General features: G+C 30.9%; 1 protein-coding gene and 1 long non-coding RNA gene across 4 annotated transcripts; one reads left to right on the top strand and one right to left on the bottom strand.

Moving 5' to 3' along the window:
• Positions 1–7,083: 7,083 nt before the first annotated feature.
• Positions 7,084–14,339, bottom strand: LOC117132050. 3 transcript variants are annotated; one of them, XR_004455471.1, is made up of 3 exons: positions 14,220–14,339; positions 13,108–14,004; positions 7,084–13,022 (listed from the first exon to the last, which is right to left on the bottom strand). It is a non-coding gene; the product is annotated as an uncharacterized LOC117132050 (long non-coding RNA). The 3 variants fall into 3 exon arrangements; XR_004455472.1 differs by having other exon boundaries at positions 7,449–13,769; positions 13,854–14,004; XR_004455470.1 differs by having other exon boundaries at positions 7,449–14,004.
• On the top strand, positions 14,333–17,234 carry LOC103851920 (exportin-2). Its single transcript, XM_009128801.3, has 2 exons — positions 14,333–16,838; positions 16,942–17,234. Exon 1 carries the CDS (start codon positions 14,458–14,460, stop codon positions 16,834–16,836), a length of 2,379 nt encoding a protein of 792 aa, XP_009127049.1. The 5' UTR covers positions 14,333–14,457; the 3' UTR covers positions 16,837–16,838; positions 16,942–17,234.
• Positions 17,235–17,778: the final 544 nt, after the last annotated feature.

The raw sequence follows: 17,778 nt of genomic DNA, 5'->3' as shown, positions 1-17,778 counted from the left end.
TGGGTTAAAGTATACATATGTTCGGGTGACTTCGGATAGTACTTTGGGTTTCAGATATACCCGATCGGATTCGGGTATCCAAACTTGTTCAATACAATACAATACCCGTTCGGGTATTTTGCTACTTCGGTTCGGATTCGAGTTTGGATTTTTCGGGTCGGACTGGAATGCAGGTTCGGGTATCAGATAAGATGCCAACCCTAGTGGGTAAAATGTGGATACCTGACCTAAGTGGGACCCATCATCATATCCCTTCATTATATATTATTTTTGTCATTCAACTAAATTCCTTTTTGTTAACAAACTGAATGATTATCAGGTTTTTACTTTATGATGTCTTTGTGCCCCTCTCTCCTTTGATCATATGCTTTCTCATTGTACTACGGTCTTGATTGTTGTAAACACAGTTTTTGCATTTGAATTTACATGAAAAATAAATACAAAACGAAAGGCTCTTCCTCGTTTGTATTAGGCGTTTCCGATTTACAATTGATTGGCTTAGGACATCTCTAACAATAATACAAATTTGGTGTCTTAGGGCCTGACTGGTTCAAACGCAGCGGTTGCGGCTGCGGGAGTTTGCAGATGCGGGTGGTTGCAGTTTCTAGAGGTTTTAAGAGATTTTTACGCAGTGGCGGAGCTACCATATGATCATGTGGGTCAAATGACCCATGTGAATTTTTGAAAAAAAAATTTTTTTGCATGTATTTCCTATAGAAACATATGATTAATTTTGCATTATTGACCTTAGTAAAACTCTTGTATCATCAACTTGACCCCTGTGAAAAACATTTCTCCCTCCGCCATTGTTTGTACGACTGGTTTTACGATTAAAAATTGGTGTATTTGCGAGATACTTATGACTGGTTAACTACCATATACAGCAGCGGTTAAATAATAAATTAACAATATTTACATTTTATATAATTATAAAAATATCAAAAATCATAATATTATAATAAATATGAAATTTATATTTAGAAAATTATAGTTTTAAATTTTTAAAAATTATAGAAAATATTTTTATTTTAAAATTTTATAATATTAATTAAAATATAATAGATATATTTAAGTATTTTTATAATTTCAATTTAAAATTTTTATTGAATATTTTTATTTTTGTATTTATATGGTTTAAAAAAAAATATCCTCCCACAACCGTCCGCAACCACAAACGCTAGATGGAACCAGCTTTTGATTTTAAGAGGTTCAGAGCGGTTTGAAGCGATTTGTAGCGGTTTGTATGATTGTTTTGAAACGCTGTCAACTGTTCCTAACCGCAAAAGCTGCGTTTACGGGTGGTAGCGGGAAAACCAATCAGGCTCTTAGTATCATAATTTTTCTGTCATCTTCAACAATAACAGCAAATTTTAGACCAAAGTAATATCCCCTATATATTATTTGAGAAGCATTGCAACATTTTTTTGTAGCCACGTGTCATCACTAGAATGATTCTTAGAATCCTTAGAGAAATAGGTTGGTCCATCTAAATATATAATAAGCTTTTTATTATACCACAATAAATACATTATTAATATGCTTCATTATTTCCTTAAATAAGATTACGGAATTGCCTAATGTGGCTAAAATATATATGATAATTAATGATTTTGAATAATAAAGATTTGATAAAAATAAGTGTGTACTATAATTATATTTGTTTAATTTTAAGCTATTAAAATAAATTAAACAATCATAGTAACCATATAATAAAAATTAAAAAAAATATTTATTTATTATATTTTTAATTTTTAAAAACGAGTATAAATTACTAAAACTGTTAAAAGTTTCACATTCAAATTTTTTGATCTATGATTTAAAACTTTTGTTATGACATGATACAAATAATTAAAAAAATAATATAAGTTGAAAGTCTCATTTAATAAGTATCAAAAATAAAAGATATATAAATATATGTATCATTTTAATTTAAACTATACACCATATAAAAATACATAAATATCTTAATTTTGAAATTTACTTTGAACATTTTTTTGATAAAAAATTTGAAAAAATATTGACAACATATTTTTTAAAAAATATTATAAATTACTTAAACCATTAATCCTACAGTGAAAATTTTGTTATCACTAATTTAGACTTTTTGCTATAACAAATACAGATTATAAATAAAAATATGAACAAAAAGCATCATCTAATAAATATTAATATTAAATTATACCATATATATGTTACTATCATTTAAATTTAATTATATATCATATCAAATAGAAAAATTCTTTTGATTTATAAAGTTTATTTATATGTTCGCACCAATTTAATTATATAAATAGTAGATAATGATTTTTTAATTATTCAATATATATTTATTATTTCATAATATGTTATAAATATATAATATATAAAATAATTTTTATATATAATGTTCATTCCGCGCAAGGCGCGGATCTTAACCTAGTTATCTATTATTTAATGTACCTGACATGTAAATTCACATAAGACACGTTTCCAAATTCCAACTGTCACCATTCAAATAACGTTATTATTCTTTCATCTGCTTTCAATTGGATTTTTATAATAAATAAATAGCACCGTTGGACGGACTCTTTCGTTCTTTCTAGGTTGACTCGACTCATCTCAATGTTCTGAAACTCTTGTGTTTTCTCTTTTCTTCACGCGAGACTGTGCTTCGACTCCAGTCAAGGAAGAGATTTCTTTGATTAGGGTTTTGATTTGGGGTTATTGATTAGGGTGTTCTTTCTAGGTTGACTTGACTCATCTCAATGTTCTCCGGCCTTGACTGTTCTCGACTCAACCTATACGCTTATTAACCACGTGGGTAAAGTAGGTATCGCATTGCGCGACGTTAGATGCAGCGCTTTTAAATTGTGGATTCTAAGTGAACCTGGTGACTGGATACCCATGAGCGTCTCCACAGAGATTTTCGACCAAGATCCACTCGTGAACCATACTGTATCTTTTGAGGGGTCTATCTCTGACGGACGACTCGTCTTCAACCTGGTGGAGCACTATTTTTTTACCAAACCGACAGAGGAATCTGTATTCTACTATGACTTACAAGATGGTACGTACACGAAGCACAAGCTCCCATTTCAACGCAGCAGTCCGGCGATCATCATCTGGAATCGCAGTGACACCATTCAGATCCTCTAGAGTAACACTCCTCTTCTTTTTTTATGCTCACAAGTGTGCTTGTCTCATATTTTTTCTTTCTCTCTTTGGCAGGTCCTCCATGATCGAGCATCTACAGCCAGCATGCATCTCTTTGATGTTTTTTAATTGTAAGAACATCCGCAGAACACCATTCAATCTTCTTCTGCTTGTCTCATATAACTTTTCTTTGTTTGGCAGGTCCTCCACGATCGAGCATCAACAGCCAGCATGCATCTCTTTGATTGTTTTCAGTTGTAAGAACATCTTCGGTCTTCTTCTTTGTGGAGTTGTGAGAGATTTTTCTTCGCACAGTTGCCTTTTTTTTTGCCCTCTTCTCTCTCGCATCAAATATCTTGTTTGAACAAATCTGCGAAATTTATGAATGTCACAGGAGTAAGTATAAATATCAGAAAAATTCGACCAAGTCAAACTAACGTAAAATAAAACTTTTAATAGGTTGCTGAACAATATCAAAGATGAAGATCTAAATAAGTACAAAACTATAAAAAAAGTTATGAATGTTGTGAATAACAAAATAAGTAAATGTATAACTATAGTTTTTGTTTATGATTATTATATATATATATATATATATATTTATGTTGGAAAGTAACGAGAGATGAGAGCAAATGATTCTTTTATTATTAACAAGAGGGCAGCCGATTCTTTTATTATTAACAAGAGGGCAGCCACGGCCAAAGCCCAACCAACATGGCAACATTAGGGGAAGCGATCATTGCACCAACGTTGATTACAAAGTAGAACCAGTTGGAGAAAGAGCTCTTAGACTCTTTCTCTTCTTCGTCTTTTTCTAAAACTTCTATCTTGATCATTTTATTAGCTAAATAAATACTACACAAAAGACTAATCAAACATTACGCACACGAGAAGTGTTAATACGACATGATTTGACTTAGAGCATCTCCAACCCATAACACTATTTTAGTGTCAAAACTACACTATTTTAGTGTAGTTTCAACACTAAAAACAAATTCATCTCCAACCACAACACTAAACTTCACACTAAAAAAGCTATTTTATAATATTATATTTATTTAATTTATTTAAATTTTCGTTTTTAATAATATAATTTATTAATAAAATAAGTGAATAGTATTTTAGTGGAGTGAATAGTGTTTTAGTGTGGTGAATAGTGTCACACCAAATTTGGTGTAAAATTATAGTGTTACACTAAAATAGTGTGATTTTTAGTGTTGGATTGGAGAAGGTTTTAGTGTAAAATTCACACTAAAATAGTGTTTTGCAGTTGGGTTGGAGATGGTCTTACATAACAGATATCAAAACGGAGTATCAGAAATAATTAAATTGATTTTATTTTTGTTGAGCTTGTTTTGAAAATTTAATGCATATGCATTAGCTAGAAAGAATAAAAATGACAAATAAATTGTTTTTGTAATTTAATGCATTTACAGAGAGTTATGTTTAACAAAAGTCAAGGGAAGAGTATATAAGTACTAGAAGGGTGTCAGCGCGTATTGATTTATTGTCGGTAGATATGATTTTTTGGATGATATAATTATGTGGTCAATCTTATCTATAAAGAGTATTATTTGATATTTTATTGTGTTATGTAATATTAAATAATATGTTAATATATTATGTGTTTGTTTTTTATTAATGTGTTGTTGTGTGTATAATAGTACTTGTTAGTGGTGAAGTGAGCTTCTAATATAAATTATATTGAATTATAATAACTTTGCATTCACACATTTGTTGATTTTAAGATTGATGGTTTTAGCGCCAGAATTGTATTTTAATTTGTCACATTTTTAAACATTACTCTTTTAAAATGTTTTTTGCCCGTTTTCTATATTTTGACCTTGAGCCGTCAGCATCTATGTAATTCGCTTACCTTTCCGGTGTGCAGTGCTTCTCGTCATCACTGAGAAAAAACTCAACTTTGTGTTCGTGTTTTTCCTCACATTCATCTCATGTGATATTATCTGGCATTTGTTATAGATCATGCTTATGAGTTCCCAATTGTGCAGTTGTTTTTCACTGTGTTGTAGGTTGTTTTGGTCAATATTGGTCCTCTTCTTTTTTAGATTTTGGCTAATGTTATGAACTACATCTCGTTGGATTGGGTCAGAGTTCAGTTGTCTTTGATGTTGTCTTCCTCTCATTGACTTGCCGTCGATAGTCTCTGCTCGTCTTAGTTTTCAAGATTTAGTTTTTGGTGATCTAACTTCTATGCTCTTTTTCATAGCTCGAGGATGGTTCCGCGGTTTGCTGATTTTTTTCCGTCTTCTTTTCTATCTTTAATCTCTAATCTTTTTGCACATTTCATTGCTGCTCGCGTATCTGGTGGCTCTTTTTCGTCATATTTGCTACTCCAGGTTTGGATAGTGCTTTCTTTTCTGTATGCTTTGTGTGCTTATAAGGTTATTTCTAGTCTAAATTTTGAACTCTTGTTTTTCGGTAGTAGGCTTCCATTCCCCCTCCCTCAGATTGTTTTTTTTCTTCTCTTGCTTCGCTTGGTGTAGGTGTGCGGAATTAGTCTTTGGAGCTTTGGTCTCTTCTAATTAGAGCTTTGTGGTTTTCGCTTGCATAAACGTCTTGTATGTACTTGTTTAGTTTGTGAGGTGCTTCTTATCTTTTAGCTGGTGGTTGTGATTCTGGTGCTTGAGGCATGTGTCCTCTTGTTACGTGGTGACTCTGGTCTCTTGGTGATTATTCTTTCTATGACTTTTTTGGGTTTTTTGGGTTGGTGCTTGATCACGCTCATTTGAGCTCGGGGGAATGCTTTGTCTTATATTTTACTCCCTTTGTTTCAAAATAAATGATGTTTTAGAAATGTTTTGATGTTTCAAAATAGATGATGTTTTGATATTTTTATATTAATTTAATTTTTATTGAAAAATGTGTGACCAATGATGTTTTATATTTATTTTTAAGGATTGAATGAATTAATTTTAGTTTATATTTTTAATGTTATTTTTTATTTTAGAGGACACATGTTATCAAATCCCTTGCCACTTGTCGTGAGAAGAAAAAAAGCTAAATTTATATATAAAGATTTTCTTCTTGTTTCAGTCATACAAAATGAGAAAGAGAACGAGCTAGAAAAACCGGTTTATTTTACTTATTCAAAGGAAAAAGAAAAACCGTGATAGACATTATCTCTTCAAATAGATAATCATTATCTCTTGACAAAAAAATAACCATCATCTATATAATCTTTAACAATAGATTAATGAGAAAATAGTTTTTTTAGACCAAAAAATGGTAACTATGTCTCATTAAACTATCTCATATATTTCATGTCCCATTATACTAGTTATTTTCAAAATAACAATACTACCCTTAAATTTTTAATTTTAAATTCGTAATTAAAATTAACAAAATACAATTTTGATTTTTTTTAAGAAAATTGTTTTTTTCTAATTTCCTTTTTTTAAAAAAATAAATTTTATAAATAAAATTGCTTTTCTTTTTAATTTTGATTTTTACATATAAGGAAAAAGAATATTTCCAAATATTTTTTCCATATTAATGAAAATTATAAAAAACTATGTTTATGTTTTCTCACTATTCTAATATGTTAATTTATTTGCTTATTTCAAATAATAAGTTTTGTACAAAATGTTACAATATTTAATTATAATATTCAATTAATTATAACTATAGTATGCTATCAACAAAAAACATATAATTGTATTTAATAATACCAAATTTTTTAAATTAAATTGTATATATAATTAAACAATCTGTAACACCATAATCTTAAATTGAATAATTAAATAATTTTAACATAAACAAAAAATTCCATGTAAGTTATTCAAAAAGTATGTTATTCTGAAATTTAAATTTAAAATAATAATTAAAATTAACAAAATATAATTTCGATTTTTAAAATTTTCTTTTTTTTAATTTGTTTTTCTAAATTTTGTTTTTTTTTTAAAAAAAAAGTCGTTTCTCTTTTTAGAATTTTAATTTTTTCATATAAGGAAACAAAATATTTCCAAATATTTTTTTCCTTATTTTTAGGAACTAATTATATTTATCCGTAGAACTCAATAAATTTGTAGAACTCGGTTTATACTGACTTTTAGATTTATAGCAATGTTTAGCTTTTGATTTCTACAAGTTTAAGATTCTTAGTAAATCTGTAGAAATCGATTTCTACATCTTTTAGATTTATAGTAATCTGTGGATTTTGATTTCTACAAATTTTATAGTGATAGGTTAAGTGTAGAATGTGTATTCTAAAATAATTAGAATACTATTATTTTTGTAGATAATGTATTCTAAACATAGTAGATTCAATGAAAAAAAGTGAAATTCATGTTCTACTTTGTAGATTGTCAATTCTACTTTATGCAGAATATAATATGAAATTATTATTTAAACGTTTTTAAAACTAGAAAAAAATATAAGTAAATTCATATAGGTATTTCATAAATAGTTACTATTTTTCAAAAAAAAAAATTAGGTTATAAAACTATATATTTAGTTTATTTTTCGAAATACAAAAAGGCATTAGAGGCAAAAATGATACAAAATAGATATTAGGCTAAATGGACATAGTTACCATTTTTTTATCTAAAAAATATCTTATTATTAATTAAGAAAAATTGTGGAGGAAATTAACCTAGGCGACTCTATACTTTAAACAGAAACCTATGCTATCCAAACCAAATATTTACGCAGTTGAGTATACTTCTATCTAGGGCTGTGCAAAAAATCCGGAACCAAAAAACCGAACCGAATCCGATCCGAAAAATATATGAATGAATTTAAAATTTTGGTATTTAGAAAACCGAAACCGAATCTGATCCGAACCAAAAATATGTTGGGTATCAGATTATATCTGAAATAGATTTATATACATATATATATATTAATTATTTTTAGATTTAATGTATTTTAAAAACTCTCAAAATATATAAAATACTTTTAAATTTTCCAAAATACTTGAAAATATATACAAATTCTCAAAAGTTTATGTATAAAATAACTAAACTATACTCAAAACATCAAAAATACTTAAAATATCTATTGAATCAGAGTCAAATATTCAAACCTAATCAGTTTATATGTTAATTTTATGTACTTTAACAAATGCTATTAAAATTTATATGTAATATATTATTTTTTTATAGATTTTGAGAAATTTAAAGTATATAATAATTTAAAATAATTTAAATGGGTTATCCGAACCCGAACCGAACCCGCAAGAATCCGAACCGAACCCGAACCGAAATTTAGAAATATCTGAATAAAACTGAAATCTTTAAATCCGAAAATCCAAAACCCGAATAGACCCGAACCAAAACCCGAACGGACACCGCCACTTCTATCTCTCAGTTTGGTCTACTCTCTCTTCTCTTTCATATCATTCAATGAAATTAAAGTTAATTGGGTGAAAAACCAAAAAACTTGTGTGAGCGGTTTGTTTAGTTTTCCCCCTAATTATGAAGTTATGTTTTGGGATATGATGCAAATACTCCAGAAATTATGTCTATTCCTTGATCAAACATCTGCAAATTCAAACCACTAGACTATTATGCATCTTTGTCTCATTTTCACTTATGCTAGTATATATCCGTATATTTATAATTAAAAAAATACAAAAACCACTCCCCGAATACTCTCCGATTAAACTCCGATTAGTTGACAACTCGCTAGGCGTAGACCGACCGTCCGACTCACGCATAGCGCAATCTCGAACATGGCATAACAGATATCAAAACGGAGTATCAGAAATAATTAAATTGATTTTATTTTTGTTGAGCTTGTTTTGAAAATTTAATGCATATGCATTAGCTCGAAAGAATAAAAATGACAAATAAATTGTTTTTGTAATTTAATGCATTTACAGAGAGTTATGTTTAACAAAAGTCAAGGGAAGAGTATATAAGTACTAGAAGGGTGTCAGCGCGTATTGATTTATTGTCGGTAGATATGATTTTTTGGATGATATAATTATGTGGTCAATCTTATCTATAAAGAGCATTATTTGATATTTTATTGTGTTATGTAGTATTTAGTAATATGTTAATATATTATGTGTTTGTTTTTCATTAATGTGTTGTTGTGTGTATAATAATACTTGTTATTGGTTAAGTGAGCTTCTAACGTAAATTATATTGAATTTTAATAACTTTGCATTCACATATTTGTTGATTTTAAGATTGATGGTTTTAGCGCCAGAATTGTATTTTAATTTGTCACATTTTTAAACATTACTCTTTTAAAATATTTTTTGCCCGTTTTCTATATTTTGACCTTGAGCCGTCAGCATCTATGTAATTCGCTTACCTTTCCGGTGTACAGTGCTTCTCGTCATCACTGAGAAAAGACTCAACTTTGTGTTCGTGTTTTTCCTCACATTCATCTCATGTGATATTATCTGGTATTTGTTATAGATCATGCTTATGAGTTCCCAATTGTGCAGTTGTTTTTCACTGTGTTGTAGGTTGTTTTGGTCAATATTGGTCCTCTTCTTTTTTAGATTTTTGCTAATGTTAGGAACTACATCTCGTTGGATTGGGTCAGAGTTCAGTTGTCTTTGATGTTGTCTTCCTCTCATTGACTTGCCGTCGATAGTCTCTGCTCGTCTTAGTTTTCAAGATTTGGTTTTTGGTGATCTAACTTCTATGCTCCTTTTCATAGCTCGAGGATGGTTCCGCGGTTTGCTGATTTTTTTCCGTCTCCTTTTCTATCTTTAATCTCTAATCTTTTTGCACATTTCATTGCTGCTCGCGTATCTGGTGGCTCTTTTTCACCATATTTGCTACTCCAGGTTTGGATAGTGCTTTCTTCTCTGTATGCTTTGTGTGCTTAGAAGGTTATTTCTAGTCTAAATTTTGAACTCTTGTTTTTTTGTAGTAGGCTTCCATTCCCCCTCCCTCAGGTTGTTTCTTTTCTTCTCTTGCTTCCTTTGGTGTAGGTGTGCGGAGTTAGTCTTTGGAGCTTTGCTCTCTTCTATTTAGAGCTTTGTGGTTTTTCGCTTGCATGAATGTCTTGTATGTGCCTGTTTAGTTTGTGAGGTGCTTTTTACCTTTTAGCTGGTGGTTGTGATTCTGGTGCTTGAGGCATGTGTCTTCTTGTTTCGTGGTGACTCTGGTCTCTTGGTGATTATTCTTTCTATGACTTTTTTGGGTTTTTTGGGTTGGTGCTTGATCACGCTCATTTGAGCTCGGGGGAATGCTTTGTCTTATATTTTACTCCCTCTGTTACAAAATAAATGATGTTTTAGAAATGTTTTGATGTTTCAAAATAGATGATGTTTTGATATTTTTATATTAATTTAATTTTTATTGAAAAAATGTGTGACGAATGATGTTTTATATTTATTTTTAAGGATTATTTTTTATTTTAGAGGACACATGTTATAAAATCCCTTGTCACTTGTCGTAAGAAGAGAAAAAGCTAAATTTATATATAAAGATTTTCTTTTTGTTTCAGTCATACAAAATGAGAAAGAGAACGAGCTATTTATTGCCCATCAAAATCAGTTTATTTTACTTATTCAAAGGAAAAAGAAAAACCGTGATAGACATTATCTCTTCAAATAGATAATCATTATCTCTTGACAAAAAAAATAACCATCATCTATATTATCTTTAACAATAGATTAATGAGAAAATAGTTTTTTTAGACCAAAAAAGTGTAACTATGTCTCATTAAACTATCTCATATATTTCATGTCCCATTATACTAATTATTTTCAAAATGACAATACTACCCTTAAATTTTTAATTTTAAATTCATAATTAAAATTAACAAAATACAATTTTTATTTTTTTAAGAAAATTGTTTTTTTCTAATTTCCTTTTTAAAAAAATAATTTTTATAAATAAAATTGTTTTTCTTTTCAATTTTGATTTTTACATAAAAAGAAAAAGAATATTTCCAAATATTTTTTCCATATTAATGAAAATTATAAAAAACTATGTTTATGTTTTCTTACTATTCTAATATGTTAATTTATTTGCTTATTTCAAATAATAAGTTTTGTACAAAATGTTACAATATTTAATTATAATATTCAATTAATTATAACTATAATATACTATCAACAAAAAACATATAATTGTATTTAATAATACCAAAATTTTTAAATTAAATTGTATATATAATTAAACAATCTGTAACACCATAATCTTAAATTGAATAATTAAATAATTTTAAAATAAACAAAAAATTCCATGTAAGTTATTCAAAAAGTATGTTATTCTGAAATTTAACTTTAAAATAATAATTAACATTAACAAAATATAATTTCGATTTTTAAAATTTTCTTTTTTTTTAATTTGTTTTTCTAAATTTTGTTTTTTTTTTAAAAAAAAAAATCGTTTCTCTTTTTAGAATTTTAATTTTTTCATATAAAGAAACAAAATATTTCCAAATATTTTTTTTCTTATTTTTAGGAACTAATTATATTTATCCGTAGAACTCAATAAATTTGTAGAACTCGGTTTATACTGACTTTTAGATTTATAGCAATGTTTAGCTTTTGATTTCTACAAGTTTAAGATTCTTAGTAAATCTGTAGAAATCGATTTCTACAGCTTTTAGATTTATAGTAATCTGTGGATTTTGATTTCTACAAATTTTATAGTGATAGGTTAAGTGTAGAATGTGTATTCTAAAATAATTAGAATACTATTATTTTTGTAGATAATGTATTCTAAACATAGTAGATTCAATGAAAAAAGTAAAATTCATGTTCTACTTTGTAGATTGTCAATTTTACTTTATGCAGAATATAATATGAAATTATTATTTAAATGTTTTTAAAACTAGAAAAAAATATAAGTAATAGGTATTTCATAAATAGTTACTATTTTTCAAAAAAAAAATTAGGTTATAAAACTATATATTTAGTTTATTTTTGGAAATACAAAAAGGCATTAGAGGCAAAAATGATACAAAATAGAAATTAGCCTAAATGGACATAGTTACCATTTTTTTGTCTAAAAAAAATCTTATTATTAATTAAGAAAAATTGTGGAGGAAATTAACCTAGGCGATTCTATACTTTAAACAGAAACCTATGCTATCCAAACCAAATATTTATGCAGTTGAGTATACTTCTATCTAGGGCTGCGCAAAAAATCCGGAACCAAAAAACCGAACCGAATCCGATCCGAAAAATATCTGAATGAATTTAAAATTTTGGTATTTAGAAAACCGAAACCGAATCTGATCTGAACCAAAAATATATTGGGTATCAGATTATATCTAAAATAGATTTATATACATATATATATTAATTATTTTTAGATTTAATGTATATTAAAAACTCTCAAAATATATAAAATACTATTAAATTTTCCAGAATACTTGAAAATATATACAAATTTTCAAAAGTTTATGTCTAAAATAACTAAACTATACTCAAAACATTAAAAATACTTAAAATATCTATTGAATCACAGTCCAAATATTCAAACCTAATCAGTTTATATGTTAATTTTATGTACTTTAACAAATGCTATTCAAATTTATATGTAATATATTATTTTTTAATAGATTTTAAGAAAGTATATAATAATTTAAAATAATTTAAATGGGTTATCCGAACTCGAACCGAATCCGCAAGGATCCAAACCGAACCCGAACCGAAATTTAGAAATATCTGCATAAAACTGAAATCTTTAAATCCGAAAATCCAAAACCCGAATAGACCCGAACCGAACCCGAATGGGTACCCGAACGCCTACCCCCACTTCTATCTCTCAGTTTGGTCTACTCTCTCTTCTCTTTCATATCATTCAATGAAATTAAAGTTAATTGGGTGAAAAACCAAAAAACTTGTGTGAGCGGTTTGTTTAGTTTTCCCCCTAATTATGAAGTTATGTTTTGGGATATGATGCAAATACTCCAGAAATTATGTCTATTCCTTGATCAAACATCGTCTGCAAATTCAAAACATTATTAGGGGTTTTGTTAGACACAGTAGTTTTTATGTTAATATAAACGTGAAAAGAAATTACGTTTTACCTTTATCTCACCCTTGACATTAATCTGCCAATGTCAATGCTTGAAGCCTTGAGATCTATCTATCAGATAGATTAGTAAATTAAAAGACTAAATGTATGTAGATTCTTCAATGGTTCTTGGAATGCTCTCATTCACTGTGATTATCTATACTGAAGCTTGGTTATATGTCCGTGGTTTTATTTTAAAGTGGTGGAGAAGATGAGAATGCAAAAAGTTAGATTCTTTTGTATATGTATGGTCATAATGGCTTTGTGTTGTTTTTTTGGTGAATGCAGATTCTTAAGAACACAACAGGAAACAAGAGAGGAGGAGGTGGTGGTTCTAACGCTGATGCAAGCCTTTGAACTCCCTTGTTCTTGTGTTATTTATGTGGATAAAATTTACAGGGAATTGTATTAATAAATTATTGTCACAATCTTTATATTGCATGGGATGTGACTTCTGAGATAATATATAGAGTTATTTTGTAATCTTTAGATTTTCTTAATTCTTTTTTTTCTTGGTTGGTCTGATAGATTTTCCCAATTCGAAAGAATGCAATTGTCATGTTATGTTTTACTAAAACAAGTTTGAGTAACAACTTCAAATAGACAAAATCATGAGAAGAGTGAAAGCTTCTGTTCTCTTCTTCACTCATTATATCTCTTCCATCAAGGTATCATCTGAAAGTAAAAGAATAGGCAAGATTCAGATAAAGCATAATATTCCACAAACCAACATGTAAGAAACACAGCAAAAGTCATTACCTTCATCATTTCCATCGTCGCTGCTTAATTCGGATTCATTATCCTTCTCAACATATAAATGCTCTTCTACATCTTCCTCCTCATCTTCACTTTCATCAGTCTCTTGCTCATGAACCCTTGTTTGAGTTTCATTTCCTGCAGCTTTATTGATCTGCCATAAAATAAAGGTGTCACTGGAACTAAATAGCCATATATGCTAATAACTTAATTTATAGTTAATTAAGAAGATAATAGAAAAAAAGAAGAAGATAATTGATATGTTACCTCGGGACTTGGTAATCTGGGACAATAGTATAACATATATTTACACCAAGCAAATTTGACAGAACTAACCAATTTTTTTTAGCTGTACTATCATCTCTTTACCTTATGCAATGTAGTAAGCAGCTGTTGTTCCTTTGGTTCTTGGGACATGATGTAATGACGATGGTTCACCATTATGCTGTATATCCATGGAAGAAGATACTTCCCACCACATCCTCTGTTAAAAAAGTTTGCACTTCTAGCGTAATGGGCTTAAAAAATTAAACCGACTATCTTTCAGAATAAAAAGGGAAACCCTAAAACTAGTCTCGTCTCTCTTCGTCGCATAAACCCTGGAAATATGCTTACATCCAGCCTTGAGAAAGCTGCTCTTGCTGGTCATTACGCCTCCGTCAATGGTATTCTCCGTATGGCTAATACTATTTTCAACAACTTTAGGCATCATGAGGCGGGTTTCGCTCCTCTGCTGCAACAACTTTTCCTCAAAACAGATTCTTTGATTGATTCTGCCGTGAGCTCTGGTGGTGGATCAGCAGCTTTGCTTACGCCTCTCTTGGAGTCCCAAAGGCTTTGCTGCAGAATATTTTTCTCGTTGCCTGAGTATTTCAAGGATCATATGAACGAGTGGATGGGAGTGTTTAACAAGTGTTTATCTTGTAATTACCCATCTTTGGAAAGCACAGCAGATGGGTTAGAGCTCGTGGATGATCTTCGTTCTGCTGTTTGTGACAACATTAACCTGTACATGGACAAGTACGAAGAAGAATTCCAACGATTCGTGGAGGGTTTTGCATTAGCGGTTTGTACACTACTCCGAGAGGTATCAAAGTCTCCGCTCAGGGATCAACTAGCTACTACGGCAATCAAGTTTTTGACCACTGTCAGCACCACAAGTGCGCATCATGCTTTGTTTGCAGGCGGGATCAGGGATATCTGCCAGAGTATTGTGATTCCCAATCTTTGTTTGAGGGAGAAAGATAAACAACTGTTCGAGATGGACTTTATGGAGTTTATCCGTCGAGACATGGATGGAAATACTCGGAGGGGAATCGCTTGTGAGCTGCTCAAAGGACTCGCCACATATTACAAACCACAAGTGACACAAGTAGTTTCTCATGAGATACATAAGCTCTTGAGTTCCTTTGCAACAAATCCCGCTGCACAGTGGGAAGATAAGGATTGTGCAATTTACTTGGTCCTGTCTCTGGGTGCAGATTTTTTTGATGTTGAAAGCTTCTTTGCAAACTTTATAATCCCCGAGTTGCAATGCCCCGATGTCGACAGTTATCCAATGCTAAAGGCAGGGTCCTTGAAGTTCTTAACAATGTTCTGTAGTCATCTACCAATGCAGTTGTTCCCGGAGCTGGTCCGGTTCCTTGGAGCTGAGTCGAACGTGGTGCACTCATATGCTGCTATATGCATAGAGAAGCTCTTGCTACTCAAGGACGAAGGTGGAAGGAGCAGGTATGTGGGCAGTGATATAAGTCCATTTTTGCTCCAGTTGATGACGTCTCTGTTGGATCGTACTGAATCTGAAGAGAATCAATATAGTATCAAGTGCATAATGCGGGTTCTTGGTGTTGCGGAAATCACACGGGAGGTTGTTGACCTTTGCTTGGGACGCTTGACCACTGTTTTCAGTCAAGTGGTTAGAAAGAATCCTACCTTTAATCACTACATCTTTGAGTCCGTGGCTGTGCTTGTCCGAAGGGCATGTGAAGGTGATATTTCGCTAATTACTGAATTTGACGCGAGTCTTTTCCCAAGGCTGAAGATGATTTTGGCGGATGATGTTCGCGAGTTCATACCTTATGCGTTTCAGCTTCTGGCTCAGCTCGTTGAGCTCAACATACAACCTATTTCACCGGACTATATGGACATGTTGTTGCTTCTCCTCGCACCTAATCCTAATTGGTGGAGGAGCCACCAAGTCCCAGCACTGGTGCGTTTGCTTCAGGCTTTCCTGCAGAAAGCACCTCATGAGGTTACTCAAAAGAATCTGTTGGGTCAAGTGTTGGGGGTGTTCGACAAGTTGGTTAAAACTCCTAGCACAGTCGAACAAGGCTGTTATGTGCTCAACGCTGTTATTGAGTATATGGAGTACGGTGTGATTGCACCATACATGACGTTTGTATGGAGTTCTCTCTTCACACACCTTGAGCAAAAAAAGTCTGTCAAGCTCCAGAAATGTCTAGTAATATTCATATCCCTCTTCTTGGTGAAGCACGGACCAGCTAATCTAGTCGACACTATGAATGCTGTTCAACGCAACATTTTCATTGCGATCGTGGACCGTTTCTGGATTCCAGACCTTAAGCTGATCATGGGAACTATGGAGGTAAAGTTAACCGCAGTTGCCGCGACAAGACTCATATGTGAGACTCCAGCCCTTCTCGATCCAGCAGCTTCTAAGTTATGGGGGGGAATGGTGAATAGTATAGTGTCTCTTGTTTCAAGGCCTGAGCAGGAAAGAGCCATCGATGAACCTGAGATGCCAGACAACACAGCTACCTTTGTGAATCTTTACAATGTTGGGAGAAGAGAAGTGGATCCTCTCCAAGACATTACAGATCCAAAGCACTTCTTCGTGACTTCTCTGGCCATGCTTTCTGCTTCTCATCCTGGTAGATACCCTTGGGTTATTCGTTATAATCTCGAAAAAGCAAATCAAGATGCATTGATCAAGCTTTGCACTGCTTACAACTGTGCAATTGTTTGAAAGTAAGTTGGTTTACTCTACTTTTGAGAATGTTTTTCCGTATTTCTCTTTCTCTTCTTGGCTTTGGATTTGTTAATCAATCTTGATGTGATGTGATCGTAACAGGAGAGATTGGTGTGAGGAGAAAAGAGGAGGAAATACACAACAACGTTGCATTGCTTCTGCCAAGAAAAGGGGTAGTAAAATCATGTTTTCTTTCTGTCTTAAATCGGGTGTTTCATATCATTCGGGTGTCTTAAATTTCTTTGTTTGGTTTTGAAGTTTTCTTCATGGGGGTGGGTTGTTTTTTTTTTTTTTTTATCTCTTGTATTGTGTTACAATTTACAATGCGTTTATTTATGTCTTTGTCGGCTGGTCACTTTTTTTCCTTTTTTTATTTGGAAAATTTATCATTTAAATCTCTAATTTTCAAATTTGGTTGGAGAAAGTCATGAACTTTGCCTTAGACCATTTAAAGCATCAAATTAGCTTGAATAACCATTTTATACTTTAATTTAATTTGACTAAACTAAACTAAAGACAACATTAATTTGGATAACAGATTGATTTAACGTAGTTAAAGAGACATATTTTGATTGTTTGATGTGTTAAAATGAGACATACTTTGATTGTTTTGTTACCACCACCACAACCAAAATGATTATATCAAACCATCATCTACAAACTGATCAAAGAAGCTAATTTTTTTTTTTTTGCATCCAGAGTCACAAGGTCCCATCCCGCTCAACCTTTTTATTTCATATGTTAGTGAAATTACTTCCTGTAAAAATGTTTTTACTTTCTCTTTGTTCCAAATATAAAAGTTCCTTTCTTTTGCTTCAAATTTTATTCCCTTTTCTATGTGGTTTTTCGCTATTAATTTAACATGTCAATCTATGTGATATCCTCATATATTTTACTCATATGATTGAAGTACTATGTGAATGATGATGGGTTGACAAA

The sequence above is a fragment of the Brassica rapa genome, chromosome A02 (assembly GCF_000309985.2).
Source record: "Brassica rapa cultivar Chiifu-401-42 chromosome A02, CAAS_Brap_v3.01, whole genome shotgun sequence".
NCBI lineage: Eukaryota > Viridiplantae > Streptophyta > Magnoliopsida > Brassicales > Brassicaceae > Brassica > Brassica rapa.
Note: the sequence above shows the minus strand (reverse complement) of the source record. Positions and strands in the feature narration are given on the sequence as shown.